The sequence below is a fragment of the Galleria mellonella genome, unplaced genomic scaffold (genome assembly GCF_026898425.1).
Source record: "Galleria mellonella isolate WM207_F2 unplaced genomic scaffold, CSIRO_AGI_GalMel_v1 utg424, whole genome shotgun sequence".
Classification (NCBI taxonomy): Eukaryota; Metazoa; Arthropoda; class Insecta; order Lepidoptera; family Pyralidae; genus Galleria; species Galleria mellonella.
Genome location: NW_026442097.1, coordinates 3,918,115 through 3,939,814, shown reverse-complemented (window position 1 = coordinate 3,939,814; position 21,700 = coordinate 3,918,115). Strand labels below are relative to the sequence as shown.

Sequence of the window (21,700 nt, the reverse complement as noted above, 5' to 3'; positions counted from 1 at the left end):
AGAGGTGTTCAAGCAAACGACTTTTGTACAAAGTCTCCCTCTGGTATATATATAACGATTTATACAATATATACACACATAAAAAATATTTCGTAGGCATCTTAAACTATCTATATCTCGCGGTTTTGCTCGTGTGAATCGGAATCAAATTTCATTTTAATCCGTTGAGCAGTGTAAAAAAGTAATAAGGAACATCCATATTTCCTTACAAACTTACAAAATAAATAAATGAAAATGAAATGAAACGCAATTCGCGTTTCTAGAATGTAATTATATTAACATACACACAACGTGAAATAGCGTGTTTTGATGTAGATTTTTCGACAAGCAATTTTTTTGTTCAACAAAAATATAATTTAATAATTAAAGATTTCGTCCAATGAAAAAAAATAAAATTTAATTGTAACAAAACTAGTTTTTTGATCTTGAAATTATTACTGAAACAATTTTAATAAAATGTCTATAGGAACAATCTGTAAATGTATCCTTTCAGATAAAAAAAGAGGATTATACCACATCGGTTTAGAAGTAACAAAGTTTAAAGTTTAGACTTGTTCTGGATTTAAATATTTTGACACAAGTATTAGTATAAATATTAATTTGAAATAATTTAATATTAGAATGTTAATCAACGTTAATTATAATAAAATAATAATGTAACGGATTCATTATGTTTGATGGATACCACTTATAAACATTTGCATGCTATTAAATATGGCGAAACATACTGAACATTAAAAAACAAACTGTAACATCATATTGTTTAGGTATATTTCTGGCAAGCAAATTATTATTATTAACAGAGTTATATGTTGACAAATATAAATAAAAACCAAGTGAATTGAAATGGATTGAAAAATCCATTTGTTGTAACCAGCCATCTAGTTTAGCATTCTACGAGGAACAAGCACGAACCAATCTCGCTCACCCAGCTAATTATTACACAACAATAACGAACTCAAATTAATGTTACGTCTACAAATGGAACAATTGTTATTATAGCTATTGTTTATTGATGAGAAGTATCGATATGTAAGTAACACAATCGTGTTATCATAAAAATCTCGTATCATCAATCACGCTTGGAAAATAACGGTGATGCAATGATGGTAATTGGTAAATTTGATACAAAAAAGTATACTTAACAACTTAACATTTTTTTGCATTAGTTTGTTCCGTCGAGTGTGAATTAGATGGGTTTATTTTTAATATAGGATTTTTATATTTAAAAATCCCAATATATGTAGATTACGTCGGGTTTTTCTACTTTATTACGCATAGAAAGAATTGTAGTTTAATGCAGATACATACACAAGTAAAATTTGAGCACATTTTTATTAGAGGTACTACAAGATGTGTGATAATTAAATATATGTATATAAATATTTATTTCTATTTAATAATATATTTAAATCTGTAAGTGTTTAGGTTTATTATTAATTAGATGGGTATATTAAGTTATCCTTAAACGATAGACATATCGCATCCTGAACTTATTTGTAGGTATATAAAAGAGAATAAATACCACTGCATAATATTTAGTTATATCTCAAATTAATTAAGCAGCGTTTGGATGAAAACTTCCAGACAAAATCTCAACAAATTGTACACATATACTTTCCTCAGATATCGCTCTATTGATAAATGAAAACTACATGAAACTCCGTTTAGTAGTATTTGAAATTAACGCGAACGTACAAACAGATGCGACGGGGAACTGTTTTATTATATGTAGTGATGTATTGCCATTTTAAGTGGCTTCCAAAAGAAGCAGGCAAAGCTTTTCGATTTATAGTAATATATACAAGCTTCCATTTAAATTATTTAAGTCTTTTAACAATAGACAAAGTATAAGAAGGATTATATTAGAGTAGAAAGAAGAATGAAAGTTGCGCTGATGATAGATAAATTAAGGAGTGACAGTCGGTCCTGGTGTGGACACGGGATGCGCAGGGATGAGGAGTATATTTTAATAAAGGTATTAAGTACGAATTCCGATGGCTATAAGGGCAGAGGAAGACCCATTCGTGTTTCAACCGTGAAGCAGCTGTGTTTGCATGGCTGTGTATCGGTTTGAAGGGTGGGATATGGCGTGAATTTACAGGGTACAGAGGAATAACACCTGAGTCCTCTAGAATGGCAACGCATAGGGGTATCATGGGCGAAACAGTATACTCTATTATGTCCATGGTACTGCTCATATCTATAGGCGACGGTTACCACTTTACATCAGATGGGTCGTCAGCTTGTTTGCTATTCTAAGTTCTATAAAAAAAAACCTAAAAAGACATGGATGAACTGTGTGGAAGATGATATGGCCAGAATGGGAGTGAATGTGGAAAAGACTGTGCATAGAGAACAAAGGATCCTTTTCCTTTATTTCTATTTATATATCTAAGTAAATTTTGCCGACTACAAATAAGTAATTAATGATGATGAATATGTAAGTAGGTTTAAAAATGGCAATTTATTTTTAACCACTCACTAGCATCCGATGATAAGACTAAAGAGAGAGATAAATAAAGAGTTTATAAACAAACTTGTATTTAACATTTTCAACCGACTTCAAAAGGTAGGAGGTTCTCAATTCGATTGTAATTTTTTATGTTTGTTACCTCATAACTTCGTCAGTTGTAAACCGATTTGGGAAATTCTTTATGTATATCAAAGGATATACTTACAGAGTTTCGCCATAGAAATTGTATCAAAATCGGTTCAGTATTTTAACTATAAAATTAAAATAACCGGTTTTATGTTTAAACTCAAACAAAGTAATATATCTATTAATCATCGTTTATTGCTGTATTTTGTCACTTATATATTAGACTTATAGGTTAGTCTTATAGAAATTGTACCATATCAGTTTAGTTTTTAAATAAAAATAACAGATTTTGCCATAAATTGAAGTCGGTTTTTTATTAAATACAATTTAATAGTTTATATATACTCACCAATTAGCAGTTAGGAAACGAAAATTGAAATAAACTGGTTATACTGGCATATAATTGGAAAAAACAGTTAGGTATCGACACTGTCTCATAATTCCTGAAGCGATATCCCAATACTGTTAGCATAAATTTAAGTGTCCAGCGGGGTGGACGACCGGGGTCGACGGCCTTCGGCGTCGTGCGCAGACGCATCCTTAGAGATTGGTCAGACGGCCGTTTTGTCTGAACTCAAATATGTTGCGTAAAAAAAATCTTATAAATATTATATATGTGCAAATGGTTTTGTTTGTTTGTTTGTTAGTTGCTTAACCATAAAATTTGGTGTGTATAGTGTATACACAATGAAAGTGATATATTTAGTTTTAAGATCAATTCCTTTATATGCTTACTTTATATATACTTGTACATAAAGAAGGAGATAGGTAAGTCAGAGAAGAAATGTCTACAACTACTTTAGAAATGTCAGTTAGGTTGTGTTGGTGATTGACCGTCGATATGATCATCATCAGATATAATGATCAGCCGTTAAGTGTCCATTACTGAATGTAGACCTCCTCCATAAGGGAGGTTTTGTCAGTAGTTGCCACACTTGCTAGGTGTGTTGTCAACCGCAGTTAGGATTTGGTGATGTTTTAAATAGGACGCTGCTGCCCATCACTCGATTATTAAGTTCCCTTAGTCGCCTCTTTTGACACCTCTGGGGAAAGGAGTGGCCCATTCTACACCGGGACCACACGGATTGTCGTGAAATGATAATATTCCTGATAGAAGATAATATTCCTAAAAAAGTATTTTTTGTTCGATGGGTGAAAATGGTATGGTAACCCCGCCTGCGCTAACGTGATACGCTGGCGGAACACCAGTGAAGGGTGATAGATGAGAATGAAAACAGGCCAGTTAGCCCATCATGATGAATTCATCAGGAATCAACCATGATAGTTTCCAGGGGGAACCGCGGGGAGGTCGATCTGGTTATATTGCTAGCAATGGGTTTTTTAGTCTCCATTACTAACAATCCCTTTCCCCCCACTAAAAAAGTATTTCAAAAGAATAAAAATTTGTACGGAAATTTGAAATAAACAACATACCAGTTGTACCCCACAACTTTGTCCCCATAAATTAGGACAAATCGTATATTTGTTACGTATACCATCGAGTATGTCTGCACATCCTAAAGGTTGACTAATAGAGAAAGTCTATAGAATTAAGTACACTTTTTGTACCATATTTTATAGGTCAATAAAGTTTAAATAAATATATATTAATCTCTATGTATGTGCCAAAATTTATTCAAATCGCTGCTTGATTGATATTGGTAGTTTTTTTTTTTTATTGGGTGAAAATGGAATGGCAACCCCACCCGCGCTATCGGTATACACCGACGAGGCACCAGTGGAAGATGATAGGAATGAATGCAGGTCAGTCTGGCCACTATGATGAATTTGATAAGAATTAAACATTATGGTGTCCAGGGGGAACCGCGTGGAGGTCGACCTGAGAGGGTATATTGCTAACAATGGGGCTATTAGACCTTATTACTAGCAATCCTTTTCCCCCCTGATTTTGGTAGTAACAGTGATCAATCTACGAGTGTTGGCAGTCGCACACATACTAATGGTAGCGGAATTAAACAAAATAAGCGGAATAAAACAAGATGACACCTAATTCAGTAGAATATCATTAAAAAAGGTATAACGTGTTATAAAAATCATATATTTGTATATGTCACTTATTTTGTAAAACCTATCTTTACAAATTTTTACAATTTTTTTTATGCGACTTAGAATGGCAAACGAGTTGACGGTCCACCCGATTGTATTTATTTATTTTATTTATTTATTTAATAAGGTTCACATACAACTTTTACATTTTACATGCAACTTAATAACACAAAAAATAATTTTGCCTAATATTAAAATCTTTTATTGTAAGTGATAATTGTCGCCTATAGACATAAGCAGTACCATGGACATAACAGAGTATACTGTTTCGTCCATGATACCCCCTATGCGTTGCCATTTCTGAGGACTCAGGTGTTATTCCTCTGTACCCAGTAAATTCACTGCCATATCTCACCTTTTCAACCGAAACACAGCCATGGATACAAAACTGCGACGGTAGAAACACGAATGGGACAGAGGTGCCCAAGCAAACGACTTTTGTACAAAGTCTCCCTCTGGATTATAATAATAATAATAGATCTTTTATCCGTCTGTATCCTAAGTTAAACTATTTGATTTAGTAGATTATAAAAAACATAACATGCGCCCCTTTCGCACCATTATGTTATTAAAAAAGTGCATCTCGCGTGATCTAAACCGATTAGATCGTCGTACGTGTGCACTCTCCCTAAGGTTCCCACCATACCAACTGCCTTAAAACTTCTGACTACAAATTATGGCTACAGATTGTTATATTGCTTTGTCTTATATAAAAACGTAATGGTCTTTTTATGGGCTCCGTTTCGAAGAACACATAATTTTATGGACATTACAATCGCTGTGCTATGGGGATTCAAAGGTTTAGGAGTCATGTTTTAGAACTCGTTGTTGTTTTGTGTAGTCCTTGTGTTCTTTGAATAGTGATAATAAAATTATTAGGTACTGTGATTTAAGGTCTTCATGATGTACCAGAGGGGGTCTTTGTACAAAAGTCGTTTGCTTGGTTACCTCTGCCCCATTCGCGTTTCAACCGTGAAGCAGTTGTGTTTGTATGGCTGTGTTGCGGTTTGAAAAGTGGGATATGGCGTGAATTTAGACGGTACAGAGGAATAACACCTAAGTCCTCAGGAATGGCAACGCATGGGGGGTATCGTGGGCGAAACAGTGCACTCTATTATGTTCACGGTATTGCTTATGTCTATAGGCGACGATTACCACTTTCCATCAGGTGGGCCGTTAGCTTGTTTACCATTCTAAGTTGCATAAAAAAAATCTATATATTTTAGTTACAATATCTATGTAATGGTCCAGTAACGAATATGTTAAAATTCTGTTATCTAAAAAATAATATTGGATAACAGACTTTTAATATATTCGAAAATCGAACGGATACGGCCATATTAAAATGGGTGATGACCTTTTTCCCGCCATTAATGTCCAGAGGAACCCAATATATAGATATCGGATCGGTATCCCTATTTTTTTTTATAATAATAATAATGGAATGGTAATCCCATCCGCGCTATTGGTATACACCGGCGGGGCACCAGTGAAGGATGACAGGTGAGGAGGAAGCAGATCAGTTAGCCCGTCGTGACGAATTCAGCAAGAATTGTTCACGACGGTTTCCAGGGGGAACCACGTGGAGGTCGACCTAATAGGGCATATTGCTAGCAATAGGGCTGTCAAACTTCATTGCTAACAATCCCTTTCCTCCCCTGGTATCCATATTACCCATGCCTATTCTATACTGTTGTATTAATGTGAATTGTATTGTAAATGTAATTATTGTATTTTTTCTTAAATCAATATTATTTTATATAGTAATTATTATAATTATAGATTGACGTATTATAAGTATCCGTAACAGATGTATATGAATAAAGATGATTGATTGATTGATTGATTGATACCACTCGTATTTCTATCGTCAAGCGGCTGTGCTTGCATGACCGTATTTCGGTTTAAAGAGTGGGATAAAGGGTGATTCTTTGAGCTATGTGGCCAGCCCATTGCCACTTCAGTTTGCTTATCCTTCGAGCTATGTCGTTGACTTTAGTTCTTCAGCAGATATTCTCATTTCGGATTCTATCACGCAAAGAAACTCCGAGCATAGCCCTCTCCATAGGGGGGAAAGGGATTGTTAGTAATGGAGACTGAGAATCCTATTGCTAGCAATATACCCAACAAGGTCGACCTCCTCGCGGTTCTCCCTGGAAACTATCATGGTTCATTCCTGATGAATTCATCATGATGGGCTAACTGCCCTGTTTTCATTCTCATCTATCACCCTTCACTGGTGCTCCGCCAGCGTATCTCGTTAGCGCAGACGGGGTTACCATACCATTTTCACCCATCACAAAAAAAGCCCTTTCCATAGTCCGCTGAGTAATTTGAAGCTTTTGCCTTCGGGCAGCCGTGTGGGATCATGTTTCTGTTCCATAAGTCATCACTGGCAACACGCACTGATTATGTACTTATTCTACGCGGAAAAAGCCACGGGACATAGCTAATAATAATACTTAAAACGCAATCTAATACCGTTCATTTATTAAAATTCACAGCATAGCTGGCTCAATCACAGAGTAGAGTAACACTGTACATGCAAATACCGACCTTGTTCAAAGGTCACACGCGCTATGTTACAACAACAAACTGGTGACATAACATGCCATAGAGATTATCGTAAACCGAAATGTCACTGAAGGTCAGTGAAAGAGAAATTAATAAAATTTAAATTAAATTAAATTTAAAATTAATAAAACACCCTTTACGTAATTCTAAACTAGCTCTCTTAGCTGGCTTCGTCTGCATGACCGGGAATATTTACAGATCGGAATAAAAAGCAGCCTATATTAATTCCTATCCCATATAATACGTGTATACCAAATTTCATAGCGATTGGATTTTTTTCTCTATATTCTATATAACTTAGAATGGCAAACAAGCTGACGGCCCACCTGATGGAAAGTGGTAACTGTCGCCTATAGACATGAGCAGTACCATGGACATAACAGAGTATACTGTTTCGCCCATGATACCCCCCATGCGTTGCCATTCCTGAGGACTCAGGTGTTATTCCTCTGTACCCTGTAAATTCACGCCATATCCCACCCTTCAAACCGATACACAGCCATGCAAACACAACTGCTTCACGGTTGAAACACGAATAGGACAGAGGTACCCAAGCAATCGACTTTTGTACAAAGTCTCCCTCTTAAAGCGCTTAAAGCACTTTAAGGTAACAAACAAACAAACACATTTTATACTTATAATATTAGTAAGGATTTTTTACGTCTTATCATCATGTCAGCATTTAACTGTCCACTGCTGAACATAGGCCTCTAATTTGGGAGTTTTGCCAGTTGCTACGCTTGGCAAGCGGATAGACAACCACAGCCTTTGGAGATGTTTTAAGAGGAACGCTGCTACCCATCTTTCGACCTCCCTTAGTCGCCTCTTACGGCACCCACTAGAAAGGCCGGGATTGTCCATTCTATGCGGGGACCACACGGCAACTTTGTATTTGCTCCGGGGCAATTAATTCTATACACTTTCTACGTATAAAATTGTTAATATTTAACTGGCGCATACCGTATCATACGTTACACAGTAATTTGTAATGCTTTCTGCCTTCACTCGTATAAACTGAGATATCTAGATACTATCAAGCGCCGTAATGGTTTCACATTATAAAAATAACATCATATACATATCTGACGTTTCATCTTCACGCTGGTCTCTATGTAGGCAAGGGTAAACAACACGAACGTGGAAAAATAAAAAACAATATTATTTTGATTTACAAATCAAACTACTGAACGACCTGAAAGTATATCTTTTCAGATAAAAAAGAATTTTTAAATATGTCCAGGCGTTTTCGAATATCGGGGATCAGGGAACATACATAAGTATAAAAATAATTAAAAGATTTTGACGAATTGAGTACCTCTTCTTTTTTTTGAAGTCAGTCAAAAAAGATAATCACACACAAAACAAAACATGGGCACACAATCATTCAAACCAAAGATTTCATTTGGGTTTCTATCGTGAAGCAGTTGTGTTTGTATGGCTGTGTTTCGGTTTGAAGGGTGGGATATGGCGTGAATTTACAGGTTACAGAGGAATAACATCCGAGTCCTCAGGAATGGCAACGCATGGGGGGTGTCATGGGCGAAACAGTATACTCTGTTATGTCCATGGTACTGCTCATGTCTATAGGCGACGGTTACCACTTTCCATCAGGTGGGCCGTCAGCTTGTTTGCCATTCTAAGTTGTATAAAAAAAAATTTCGGAATAGAATTCAAATTGAGAAAATATAGTTTAATTTAAATAAGAAAAGCCATTACTCAAATTTACCACATTAGAGTTGAATGTATAAAATTCTTTTGCCTAAATTGATTAAAAACGGCGCTGGTTGGAGAGGAGGGCAGCGACAATAATAAATAATATTAAGAAAGACTTACCAGTATATTTTCTTAAGACAGTCACAATGTAACAATAATAATATGTCACTCAAGTAGAAAAAACAAAATAAGTATCAAAAAGACATATTCATAATATAAAAATATAAATGTAAAAAGGTAAACTTATATAAAAAGAGGTCTGTCGCCAACATTGATCCTCATTTGACAATTTTTTTTATACAACTTAGAATGGCAAACAAGTTGACGACCCACCTGATGGAAAGTGGTAACCGTCGCCTATAGACATGAGCAGTACAATGGACGTAACAGAGTATACTGTTTCGCCCATGATATACCCCATGCGTTACCATTCCTGAGGACTCAGGAGTTATTCCTCTATACCCTGTAAATTCAGTGCCATATCTCACCCTTCACACCGAAACACAGCCATGCAAATACAACTGCTTCACGGTAGAAACATGAATGGGACATAGGTACCCGAGCAAACGACTTTCGTACAAGTCTCCCTCTGGTTAGTTATTAGTTATTAATTTTATTATACCATAGACAAAGAATATAGTAATTCTTAATCTATGCACGCAACATTTAATCGTAGAATAAGTATCTTAATTTATGACTTTAGAATAAATAAATCACAGAGTAAGTAATCAATACTTTATTTAATGAGTAATTTAAAAAGTTTAACTTAAAAACCATATAAAATAGACACTTCAAACTTTAATCAGTGGCAGAATAGATTTATTTTGCGTTTTTATGTGATGGCGAATGGTATAGCCCACTGATGATGATTATACCTTTGGCTAGCTCTCGCAACAATCAACACAAATGTACCGTTACAATAGTGTTAACAAATCGCCGAAAGCTAACGATCTGCCATGAATGTCAGATATGCATGTATAACGTCCATTTTGTACATTTTGTACATTTATATACTTAGATATTTGAATGTATTATTGAAAATAGAATAGAAATTATCTTTGTTCAAATATACTTGTTTATAAGCTTATTAATATAATCAACTTTTATGATTCTATTGCTGAGTTCGAAATGTTATTTGCTGAGAAGAACTCGTAGGAAACTGAACAGTTACTCTTTTAAATCTCTGTTGACATTATGTGTACCTATTTAATTTAATGTATTGTTGTCTAAAAAAACATGGTTATTTTAAATAACTAATTAACAACATACGCTGTTGTATTTCCAGTAATTATTTAATCTAAGATTAGCTATTATTATATTTAGTAGTAGCTTGCCAAAGATATTAGAAGCAGCTCAAAAATATCTAGAGTCGGGTTAAATACATTTATTATAACTTTGTATGTTAGCACACTAGATTTATAACATTGATTTGGCTTTTGCTGTTATAGTGTTATAATTATTTTTAATGAATTAATTAATTAATAAATAAAAATATAATAAAATAATTTTTAAATGTCTCATATTTATAATAAAATAATAAGAATATTCATGTCGCCTTGTAATCTTGGCATAGAATGAGCCATCCCTTTCTTTCTCGTGGGTGTAGTAAGAGGCGACTAAGAGACATTAATGGCCGAGGGATGAGCAGCAGCGTCCCTCTTAAAACATCACCGAAACCTAATAGCGGTTGCCAACCCTCCTGCCAAGCATGGCAACTACTGGAACACTCCAGTAAGGGGAGGCAGTGGACAATTAACGACTGACAATAATAATGTATCATCAGAATTCTTGCATCATCCTGAGTGATACTGGCTATAAGATTTTTGAAAAAAGGTTTTTGGCAGGGCAGTCGTGTTGTTTAATTTGCAGAGCAAAATGTACATACTTGTTAAGATCTCGTTAATGATTATGTATAAAAAATATTTGCACCATTTTTTTCAGATATATCAACAACAACAGTAGCCACAGCGACCGAGGTGGACACAACGACATGGCCGGGCGCGCTGGCGCCACTGGACACGCTGACGGTCGCGTGCGAGCGGGACAGCATGCACGTCACCGTCTCGCTCGCACACACGCGCGCCCCACACTCTGACAGGTTAGCATACCATAGAGTTTACTTTTTATTCTAATGTCCTTCAGGCAAAGAAAGCATCTGAAGTGGAGCCGTGTCTGGCGGCTTTTTTTTCTTTTGTTTAAACATCAAAGGAGTCATTGTTTTTATGCGCTTACTTTTAAAAAGCACTTACTGTTTTACATACAACTTTGTTGCAACTTAAAACTACCTGTAAGTAGCAGAAAAAAGCATAAATAGTACCACAGACATCATAGATACTGGGGTCGATTCTGAGCAACATTTTTCTGAATCAATCTCTCAAATTTCAATTTCTATTTGAAGTCGCGGCGAAATCTTTATCGTAAGGATCAATATGAACTATTTTTCTTACAGATTTAAGCAAAAATTATTATATAATTATTTTATGTTAGTTCAGAAGACAGTAATTTGGTGAAATTGTTAAATTAAAATGTTAGATTAAGAGATAAAGTTTACAGAAATGGTTGGTACCTCTGAATCGTGCCCACTGTAATATAGTACCCATCAGATATTATTATTCCTAAAAACTTAATAATTATGCCTCCGTATTTTGTAATTTCTGCTGCCATCTGATCCCAGCATAGAATGAGCCTTCCTTTCCCATTAGTGTCGTAAGAGGCAAATAATGGAATTTTAATAGTCAAGGGATGGGCAGCAGCGTCCCTCTTAAAATTCTCACCAAGAATAGCAATTACTGGTGAAATCATCCAATAGGCCATGTGTTCAACAGTGGAGAGTTAACGGCTGATATAGTACAGAGGAATAACACCTGAGTCCTCAGGAATGGCAACAAAGGGGGGGGGGGGTATCATGGGCGAAACAGTATACTCTGTTATGTCCATGGTACTGCTCATGTCTATAGGCGACGGTTACTACTTTCCAACAGGTGGGCCGTCAGCTTGTTTGCCATTCTAAGTTGTATAAAAAAAATCCCAACCTTTAATCCGATACACTGTCGCGTATTCATAGTTGCTTCACAGCAGTGACGTAGGATTTTCGAATAATAAAATGAAAATAAATGCTAACTCCGCCCGCGCTATCGGTTTACGTTAGTGGTGTATCAGTGACGGATGATGGGTGAAGATTAAATCGAGTTGTTGCTGTTGAGTCGAAGAGTAAATCTAGTTGGCACATTGTAACTAATTCATTAGGAATTAATCAAGTAATGTTTCCAATACCCTTTCACTACCTCTCGTTATAAAACAGTAAGTAGTTTGTTTCACATTTTTGGGCACTTTGCCATTATCGATGCATCGTTTGTTTCTATCTTGCACATCTGTGGAACAGGCTCCATTCTGCAGTTTTCCCCTTACATTACAATGTGGGAAAAAGTGTGCTTATAAATATTAAAAAGACCAGCAACGCACAGATAAATCCCCTCGTATCGCAAGTACGCTAGGTGGCCGTAGCTGTCACTGGACCAGTGGACCAATCGCTCGTTTGCCTACCTAAATATAGAAAAGTGAGACAGAAGTATAAATTGTCAACGATAAATTGAAAGTACAAAAAAAAAGTCTAAAATCCTAAAGTTCAACGAAAACATCGAAAAATTAAAATATATCAATCTGGGTTATTTAGACCCTCCACCTCTTAGGTGGGGACCTCGGGGCAGACCCCTTTGCCCTAATTTCAACTCCGGGGGCAACTACCCCCGGGCCACTGGAGCTAAGCTAAAAAATCTAAATAAATCGTAACAAAAAAAAGCTCCCTCCGGATGGAGAGGCGTGGTCTTCGGAAGTTAAAGTAGATAATTTTATATTAGATTTATAATTTTAATAGATACCGTTGTAAGTGATATGAAGTCTACCGCGTCATCTAGCATCTAGCAGTGTAGTGTAAATATCATTATTATCAACATATCAACCGTTAACTGTTCACTGCTGAACATAGGCTTCTTTCTAGGGGGGGGGGGGGTTGCCATTAGTTGCCACGTTTGGCAAAAGTATAATGAAGTATAATTTCCACAGTATATACGAGACATTCAACGGCATAGTGTACCCAGCTGGCCTGGGCAGCAACTCATCGTGTCTGCGGGAGTACGTGTCCGCGAGGGGCGACCTGCAGTACACCTTGCCACTGAAAGGATGTAACACCATGTCCACCGATAATGTAAGTATAAACTAAGTTAAACTGTGGAGAGATGTTGCATTTCTATGCATTATCTACCAAATTTATCATGGGGAGTACTCTGAGAAATAGTTCGGATTGATCAAAACAACTGGTTTTATTACAATTGAGACTGTAAAGCTCACCCAATTGATTGAATAAATAAATAAATATATATTAATGTCGGTCTTATTTGTGGGACACAATCTTTAATTAAACAATATCCAATGAAAAGCCACAATCACGTCAGTACTACCTCTCTTGTTAATCGATGGGGCTTAACACTCATGTCCATATTATACAATTTAACGTCACATTGTATTCGAATTTATTATGGAACACCAAAACAATCTTCTATTTCACCTGTTCTCATTGACGAGCCAACAAAAAAAATCAATCCTTCATACACTCGAGAATTACGCAACAAAGCACAGACCCGACGTGTGGCACCATACATTGGGCTCTATTGTTCTGTCAATTCGGTTACAGGCGACGCCCACACTGTCTCCCGGCGTTAAAGAATAGTATAATTTTGTATACTTACCATACGGTTATTGTTTACGTGTACATATGTGTGTAACTAGCCAGTGTTGGGGGGAAGGGATTGTTAGTAATGCGAACTACCACGACCTTTGCTATCAATATACCCTATCAGGTCGACTATCCACGTGGTCCCCCTTGGAAACCATCGTGCCGAATTCCAGGTGTATTCATCACGATGGGCTTACTGACCGGCCTTTTCATTCTCACCTGTCATGAAAAGGCCGGTCTCACTGGTGCCCCGCCAGTGTATACCGTTAGAGCGGGCGAGGTTACCATTCCATTATCATCAATTAAAAAAAACAGTCGATATCTATATATGGAATATACTGAAGAAAAAATTATATAGCGATCCTAATAAAAACAATAGATATTAAAATTTAGGTTTCAGATTTATTTAATTGTAAAATAGACTCCGCAAGACGTGTGCTGAGTCAGTGGTTTTTTGATGGTTCATCTTTGAACGTGTGAATTAAGCTTTTTGCATAACTGTATACTATATGTATATGTAACCTCTATACTATATGTAACTGTATACTATACGTATATGTAACTGTAAGAGAGGCAACAGACACCTTTCAAGGACACGACCTTCAGTAATGAAGAGGACGAAGAGAGAGAGATGTAACTGTATGTATATGTAACCTATAATGTTGCTACTCTAAGTTTATTTTACTTGATTGTAAGTATTAGCGATGTCATGTCCGTTAGTTAAGTCTTGTTTTTATTTGTGAAATTCTGTAATTGGCTTTTTGTTTTTAATGTTTTTTTTTATTATGCAATTTTTTAACTGCTGGTTTTTCTTTAATAAAGAATAAAGTAAAATAAATATCTTTTAGAAATTTATCTGTATATTGATTTACGGCATCAAGTAAAAATTATGTAACAAATTAGATGCAGTTTTCATAATTATATTCCCGAAGGTCTAACTTTTAAGTACGGGTAGAGTCACGAAATATAACTAGTGATATCATAAGGCCGAAAAATAATACTGCTTTACTGGATTTCTCTCGATTGTTGATACTATAAATATTTAATATAATAAAATTAGCCACGTGGTCCCAGAGAACAGAGCACCCCTTCATTTTCCATAGGTGTCGTAGGAAGCGATTAAGGGCTGGTTGAGGGATAGGCAGCAGCATCTCTCTTAAAACACCATCAAAAGCCAAACTACGGTTGCCAACCCGCCTGCCAAGCATGGCAATTACTGGCAAAGGCCTCCTTGTAAGGAAGGCTATGTTCAGCAGTGGACAGTTAAAGGCTGATTCAATGTAAAAGTACCTAATGTCTCAGCCGAGGATTTGTTTATGGGTTCAGAAATATTTATGTATGTGTAACACGCGCTTCCTTGTTACTACATAATTTATGCCGTGTATGTGTGCGATGACCCGTCAATTCCGTGAAATTATACTTATTTACATGTAGATATATTATAGTTTACATTGTTAATTTTTTATCGACTTCAAAAAAAGGAGGTTTAAAAATTTCAAGCGAATTGTGTATTTTTTATGTTTGTTACCTCAGAATATGCTGACGAAAAGATCTCCGTTAGAGATAAGTCCACCCTTGCTCACAATATTTATGAATGCATTAACAATATAATTTACAAGTGCAATAAAGAATATATTATATATAACACTGTATCATTTATGGCGTGAATTTACTGGGTACAGAGAAATAACACCTGAGTCTTCAGAAATGGCAAAGTATGGGGGATATCATGGGCGAAATAATATACTCTGTTATGTTCATGGTACTGCTCATGTCTATAGGCGACGGTCACCATTTTCCATCAGGTGGGCCGTCAGCTTGTTTGCCATTCTAAGTTGTATAAAAAAAATGTAAGGATTTTTACTTTTTTTTCAAGGCAGAATATCTTTCAAGCGACAAGTCCGCCTTTATACCTTGTCCTTTTCTTTATCTATCTGATATCCGTGTAAAAATTTAATGTAGAATAAAACTTATACAAACAAACAAATTTTCAGATTGATCTCGTAAAAATTTTATTAAAATTTATTTAGTACATATAAATGTTCCAATAATTTAAAAATTTTGTTTCACATAAAAATAGCAACTTCAATAGTGGAAAAACCGGTTGTTTTGATTTAAAATCAAAGATACTAGATATAAAGAGCTAATTTTGATAAAATTTCTGTGAGAAGAATTAATCTGAAAGTATATCCTTATAGATAAAAAATGAATTTTCTAAATCGGTTTATAAATGATGGAGGGCAGAGGTAACAAACATAAGAATAAATACAACTGAATTCAGAACCTCCTTTATTTTTGAAGTCGGTTGAAAACAGCAACAAAACACATACGCGTTTCGCCATATTGTCAAATAATTTAAAAAGAATGGAGTGATTAAAACAATAAATAAGGTGATAGATAGAGGCTGATACGGGTGAGGCTTTTTGCGCGGAAGAGTATTCATACCTACGTTAGGGTTGCCAGCACTAAATTTCAAAATTTCGTAGTTGAAATACCAGGACAATTTAAGTTAAAAACAGGTCGCAATAATTGAGTGGTAATAGTATACACAGAAAATAGATTAAATGAAATTTGAATAATAATTAAATTTCTTTAATAAAAGTATTAAAAAAATTCGAAAAATACACGTTCAGGACCAAATCCAGGACATCCTAGGACACTCCAAAAATAAGAATAAGTCCTGGAAAAACAGGAAAAGGAAAATTGACAACCCTTACCAACGTTATAATAGTGCTAATTAACTACAAATCCGACTTTCATTTTGAATGCTTGCAACGTAATCTTTGTTTTATTGCAATACTAGCTGTAATCCCAGCTTCGTCCAGAGTCCAATCATGACGTTAAATACCGGTCCCCAAGAAATGAGTATTTAGATAGATAAAGTGCTTATGGAAAATAAAATACATTAAAAATACTCCAAGTAGTATGGTAATGCATTTAAATACTCGACGCGAGGTTATGTAAAAAAAAATGTAAGCATATATGCTCTACTAGCTTTGCGAAGCCGGGGCAAGTCGCTAGTATTAGTATGGATTATTGCTAAATCCTGTGGTTGCCGTGGTGTCCCGGCATAGTATATACCATCCCTTTTTTCCGTGGATATCGTAAGAGACGACTAAAGGAACTTAATGGTCGAGGGATGGGCAGCAACATCCCTGTTAAAACAACATCAAAGCCTGACTGCGGTTGCCAACACTTCTACCAAACATGGCGACCACTCGCAAAACTCACTAATAGGTGTAGGCTTGTGTTCAACAGTAAATCAGACAGAAGAAAGATTCTTGAGTGGCGGTCCCGTATGGACAATCGCAGTGTAGAACGACTCCCCACTAAATGGAGTGACGACCTCAAGCGCATTTTTGTAATGCTCCCCCGTAGAAGTGCAGCATGGTCCCGGATATTAAGTTCCAGGTTTTTATCTGATTTTATGTCCTTCCAATTTTTCCCTCACTCTTTACTGCCATTTTTCCTTTCATTCCTCATATTCATTCCATTTTCCATTTACTATGTCTATTTTGTTGGTTATTTCAAGAATCCGTCACTTTGTTCTCAGTTTGAATTGGTTCCAGTTATCGAAGAACCACAGTCCCTCGGCATAGTGTTATATTTGTTTTACGGTACTGTCCACATCCTCGCATATGAATCAATTTGTGTTTCTAAAATCTCAGATAAATATGTCCCTATACTGTCATTCTGTTTTTTATTTATTTTGCATGTTATCTTTATTTCCCAATTCTTAATTATATATTATTACATATTATTACAATACTTTTATATTGTGTTATGTACTTGTTTATATTATTTTCAGTTTTATCGAGTTCCTTCTTAATTTACTATCTGGCCTTACGCTATTGGGTTACTTATAATCGAAATAAGTCGAAATTTTTTGGCCCATTTGAATCCCTCAAGTGCATTGCAGGGAGTCAGCGGATGCAGGTGGCTCAGGACCGTTCCTTATAGCAGTCTATGGGGGACGCCTATATCCAGTGGACGGACAATGGCTGAAATGACGTCGATGTATAACCCTAGAAAGTAGGGGAAAGGGATTGTTAGTAATAGAGACTGAGAATCCCATTGCTAGCAATATACCCAACCAAGTCGACCTCCTCGCGATTCCCCCTGGAAACTATCATGGTTAATTCCTGATGAATTCATCATGATGGGCTAACTGGCCTGTTTTCATTCTCATCTATCACCGTTCACTGGTGCTCCGCCAGCGTATTCCGTTAGCGCAGGCGGGGTTACCATACCATTTTCATCCATCAAAAATAAACCCTAGAAAGTTACTTCCCTGCACAATAACATTCACGTCCACGTCGTGGCTAAAAATAAAACAACTCATCGTGCCGCCCTGCCGATGACGACGCTTCCTCGCTCGATACAGCTATTGTATCACGATATCGTGATTATAACTCGTGATCTAGACAAATCGCATCACTTCCCGTCAGTTGCTTACACGATCGTTGACGACAATAAATCATGTTAATTAACGATGACATAAGACATTGTAAAGGATGTGGTGTGTACGGGTATGTTTTACTTCAAACGTAATTAAAGATTGTGTCCCACAAGAAAACCCGACTTCACTGTTTTTTTTTTATACAACTTATAATGGCAAACAAGCTGACGGCCCACCTGATGGAAAGTGGTAACCGTCGCGTATAGACATGAGCAGTACCATGGACATAACAGAGTATACTGTTTCGCCCATGATACCCCCCATGTGTTGCCATTCCTGAGGACTCAGGTGTTATTCCTCGGTACTCAGTAAATTCACGCCATATCCCACCCTTAAACCGAAACACAGCCATGCAAACACAGCTGCTTCACGGTTGAAACACGAATGGGACAGAGGTACCCAAGCAATCGACTTTTGTACAAAGTCTCCCTCTGGTGAGTTATTTTGATCTAAAAATGTGTTCAAATTCAAATGTATGGTGTGTAAAAAATAATATTTTTATTTATTTTAGATATAAGCTGTTGATTCCAGATGTATTATTAAAGTAAAATAAAATAAAAACTTTAACTTTAGTTTTTTGAACTGATTTTGATAAAAAAAAAATTAACCCAATATGCAAGTATATTCTTTAAGATAAAAAAGAATTTTACAAACCGGTTTACAACTTACGAAGTTATAAATATAAATACAAGCTATAAAACTATAACCTTTCAGATAAAAAAAATTCAAATCGGTTTATAAATAACAAACGTAAAACCAACTGAATTAAGAATGCCCTTCTTTAAAGTGAGTTAAAAAGACAAATAACCTGAGAACCTCCTAGGATTTCGCTTAAAAACATAAAAAATTGTGCGGTCTAACTTGTTTGTGCTATAAACAATTATTTCTTAACTTAATTGCAACTTAAAGAAATCTGAAGAACTCTTTTGAATTGCACTTAAAGATGCTAAGGTCTAATTGGATTAAATTACGTACTCTAATCACTTGTAAATTGCACAAAAAATGACGTAATTTTGCCTAGAATTACGCTGACTTACCTAAGGATTCTGAAGATGGTACTTTTTTAATTATAGTCATTTACAAATTTTTTCCCATTGATGATTAAGAAAATAAAAATTATTTGATTCTAGAAATTTTATATTAAATAAAAAATTTTCATAATAGTAGAAAAACTTTCTTGCCTATCTATGGATTACATAAAAACTATTTCAAATAATACAAAATTTTGTTTCATTTAAAAACTTACTACATTCGTAACAGAAACAAGGGGGAATTAACACGGAAAAAAGTTGTAATAAAAATTGGCATTACAAAATAGCGTCAATTATGGACCAATTTTATCTACATATATAAAAAAAAACATACCTATTTGAATTAGTTCGGTTGAATTCAATAAAACTGAATTCAATTGTGACAAAACCAGCTGTATTGATTTAAAAAGTGATCTACTGGAACGGTTTTGATAGAATTTCTATGAGATCAATCTATAAGTATATCCTTTAAGATTAAAAGAAAATCCAAATCTGTTTACAACCGACACAGTTCTGAGGTAACAGACATATTTTTATATGTCTGTTACCTCAGAACTGCGTCGGCACATATACAACCGAAATGAGGATCTTCTTATTTTTTAAGTCGAGTGAAAACGTTTTGATTATTACTGTCATCTTATGTGTTTTGCTCTAAAAAGTAAAAAAAAAAAAACAATAAAAAACCAGGTAACTACGCCTCTTTATAACCTCACAAAGACGAGATCCTAATCAAACATTTAATCAAGTCACATTTACTTAACTTAGATTAGAATGGACCTAATAAATATTTCTCTGTCTCTTTTTTTTTTTTTGAAAGGCAAATATTTTAATATTAAATATGTTTTAATCCTGTACAAGCATACAGTTTATAAATCTCATATCAATTGATCTGTATGTTACGGTAAAACAAATTGTACTGTCTATAAATTTAACAAAAATAAAAAATTAATTCAAAATTCAATATCTATTAATATAATATAATAATATATGATATTGTACTTTTTTTTAAGGGATGATAATGGAATGGTAACCCCGTCTGCGCTTATGGTATACGCTGGTGGGACACCAGTGAGAGATGATAAGTGAGGATGAAAAGGCAGGTCAGTTAGCCCATCATGATGAATACATCTGCCATTCAGCACGTAGGTTTCCAGGTAAGACCACGTGGAGGTCGTCCTAACAAGGCATATTACTAGCAATGATAAGGGGAAAAGGATTGTTAACAATAGAGTTTAACAGCCTCATTGCTAGCAATAAGCCTTATTAGGTCGACCTCCACGTGGTCTTACCTGGAAACCATCGTGAACAATTCTTGTTGAATTCGTCACGATGGGCTAACTGACCTGCTTCATACTCACCTATCATCCTTCACTGGTGCCCCATCGGTGTATACCGATAGAGCGGATGGGGCTACCATTCCATTATCATCCATTAATAGGACTAGCAATGGTATTAGAAATGGGCTTTCTCCCATAGACGACGGTTACTACTTACCATCTACTTGTTTGCTATTCTAAGTTACTTAAAAAAAATAATCATGTAACACAACTATGACAAAATACAGATGTATTGAGAATATTTTTCTTTTGGAAATCTTATAAAAACTACTTGGGTGAAATACCCATGAAACATTGCAAAACAAATCCATATTAGACTCATATAAAATGTTAATATAACCGGTCGTTGTGGGTGTGAATTTAACACATTATGCATTTGTCATTGATTCTATATTCTATACTAATGTTGTTCTACGGACGTTTCCATATATGAAATGTCAACATTTATTGCTTTATAAATAAACGTAGACTGTGAATAATAAAATTGGAAAGGTTCGCGACGTGCAAAATGCACTTACATAATTGTTTCACACTATCTTTTTTATGCAACTTCGAATGGCAAACAAGCTGACGGTCTACCTGATGGAAAGTGGTAACCGTCGTCTATAGACATGAACAGTACCATGGATAGTACAGAATAGACTATTATGCCAATGGTACTCCTTAGATCCTCATACATTGCCATTTTTGAAGCCTACTATATTATATCTCCCATACCCTGTAATTTCCATGACCGTGTGGTCCCTGCATAGAATAGGCCACCCCTTCATTTCCTGTAGGTGTCGTAAGAGCTGACTAAGGGGGAACGAGGGATGGGCTGCAGCGTCCCTTTTAAACATCTTTAAAGTCAGACTGCGGTTGCCAATCCGCCTGCCAAGTGTGGCAACTACTGGCAATACCTCCCTAGGGGGAGGCTCATTAAGGATGATATGATGATGATGTTGATAACCCTGTAAATTCACTGCCCTTTACCACCCTCCAACCGAAACAAAGCCATTCAAGTCCAGCTGTTTCACGGTAGAAACACAAGTGAAACAGAGATATGGACGGTACACGTTCAGACGACTTTTAACTGACTTCAAAAAGAAGAAGATTCTCAATTCGCTTATATTTTTTTGTGTCACCTCATAACTCTGCCAGTTATAAACCGGTTTGGAAAGTTCTTCATTTATCTAAATTATATTT

The 21,700-nt window shown here is 35.6% G+C and overlaps 1 protein-coding gene and 1 long non-coding RNA gene across 2 annotated transcripts in view; one reads left to right on the top strand and one right to left on the bottom strand.

Annotated features, from left to right (window-relative positions):
• LOC128201406 (uncharacterized) overlaps positions 1 to 9,140 on the bottom strand; it is a 57,636-nt gene extending 48,496 nt beyond the window's left edge. The window contains exon 1 of the long non-coding RNA XR_008253232.1: positions 9,077 to 9,140. This is a non-coding gene — a long non-coding RNA (uncharacterized LOC128201406). The remainder of the gene's footprint in view (positions 1 to 9,076) is intronic.
• LOC113509550 (uncharacterized) overlaps positions 1 to 21,700 on the top strand; it is a 75,289-nt gene that overhangs the window by 36,948 nt on the left and 16,641 nt on the right. Inside the window, exons 3-4 of the mRNA XM_052898224.1 lie at positions 10,898 to 11,054; positions 13,019 to 13,160. Of these exons, the coding sequence (XP_052754184.1) occupies positions 10,898 to 11,054; positions 13,019 to 13,160 (299 nt within the window). The remainder of the gene's footprint in view (positions 1 to 10,897; positions 11,055 to 13,018; positions 13,161 to 21,700) is intronic.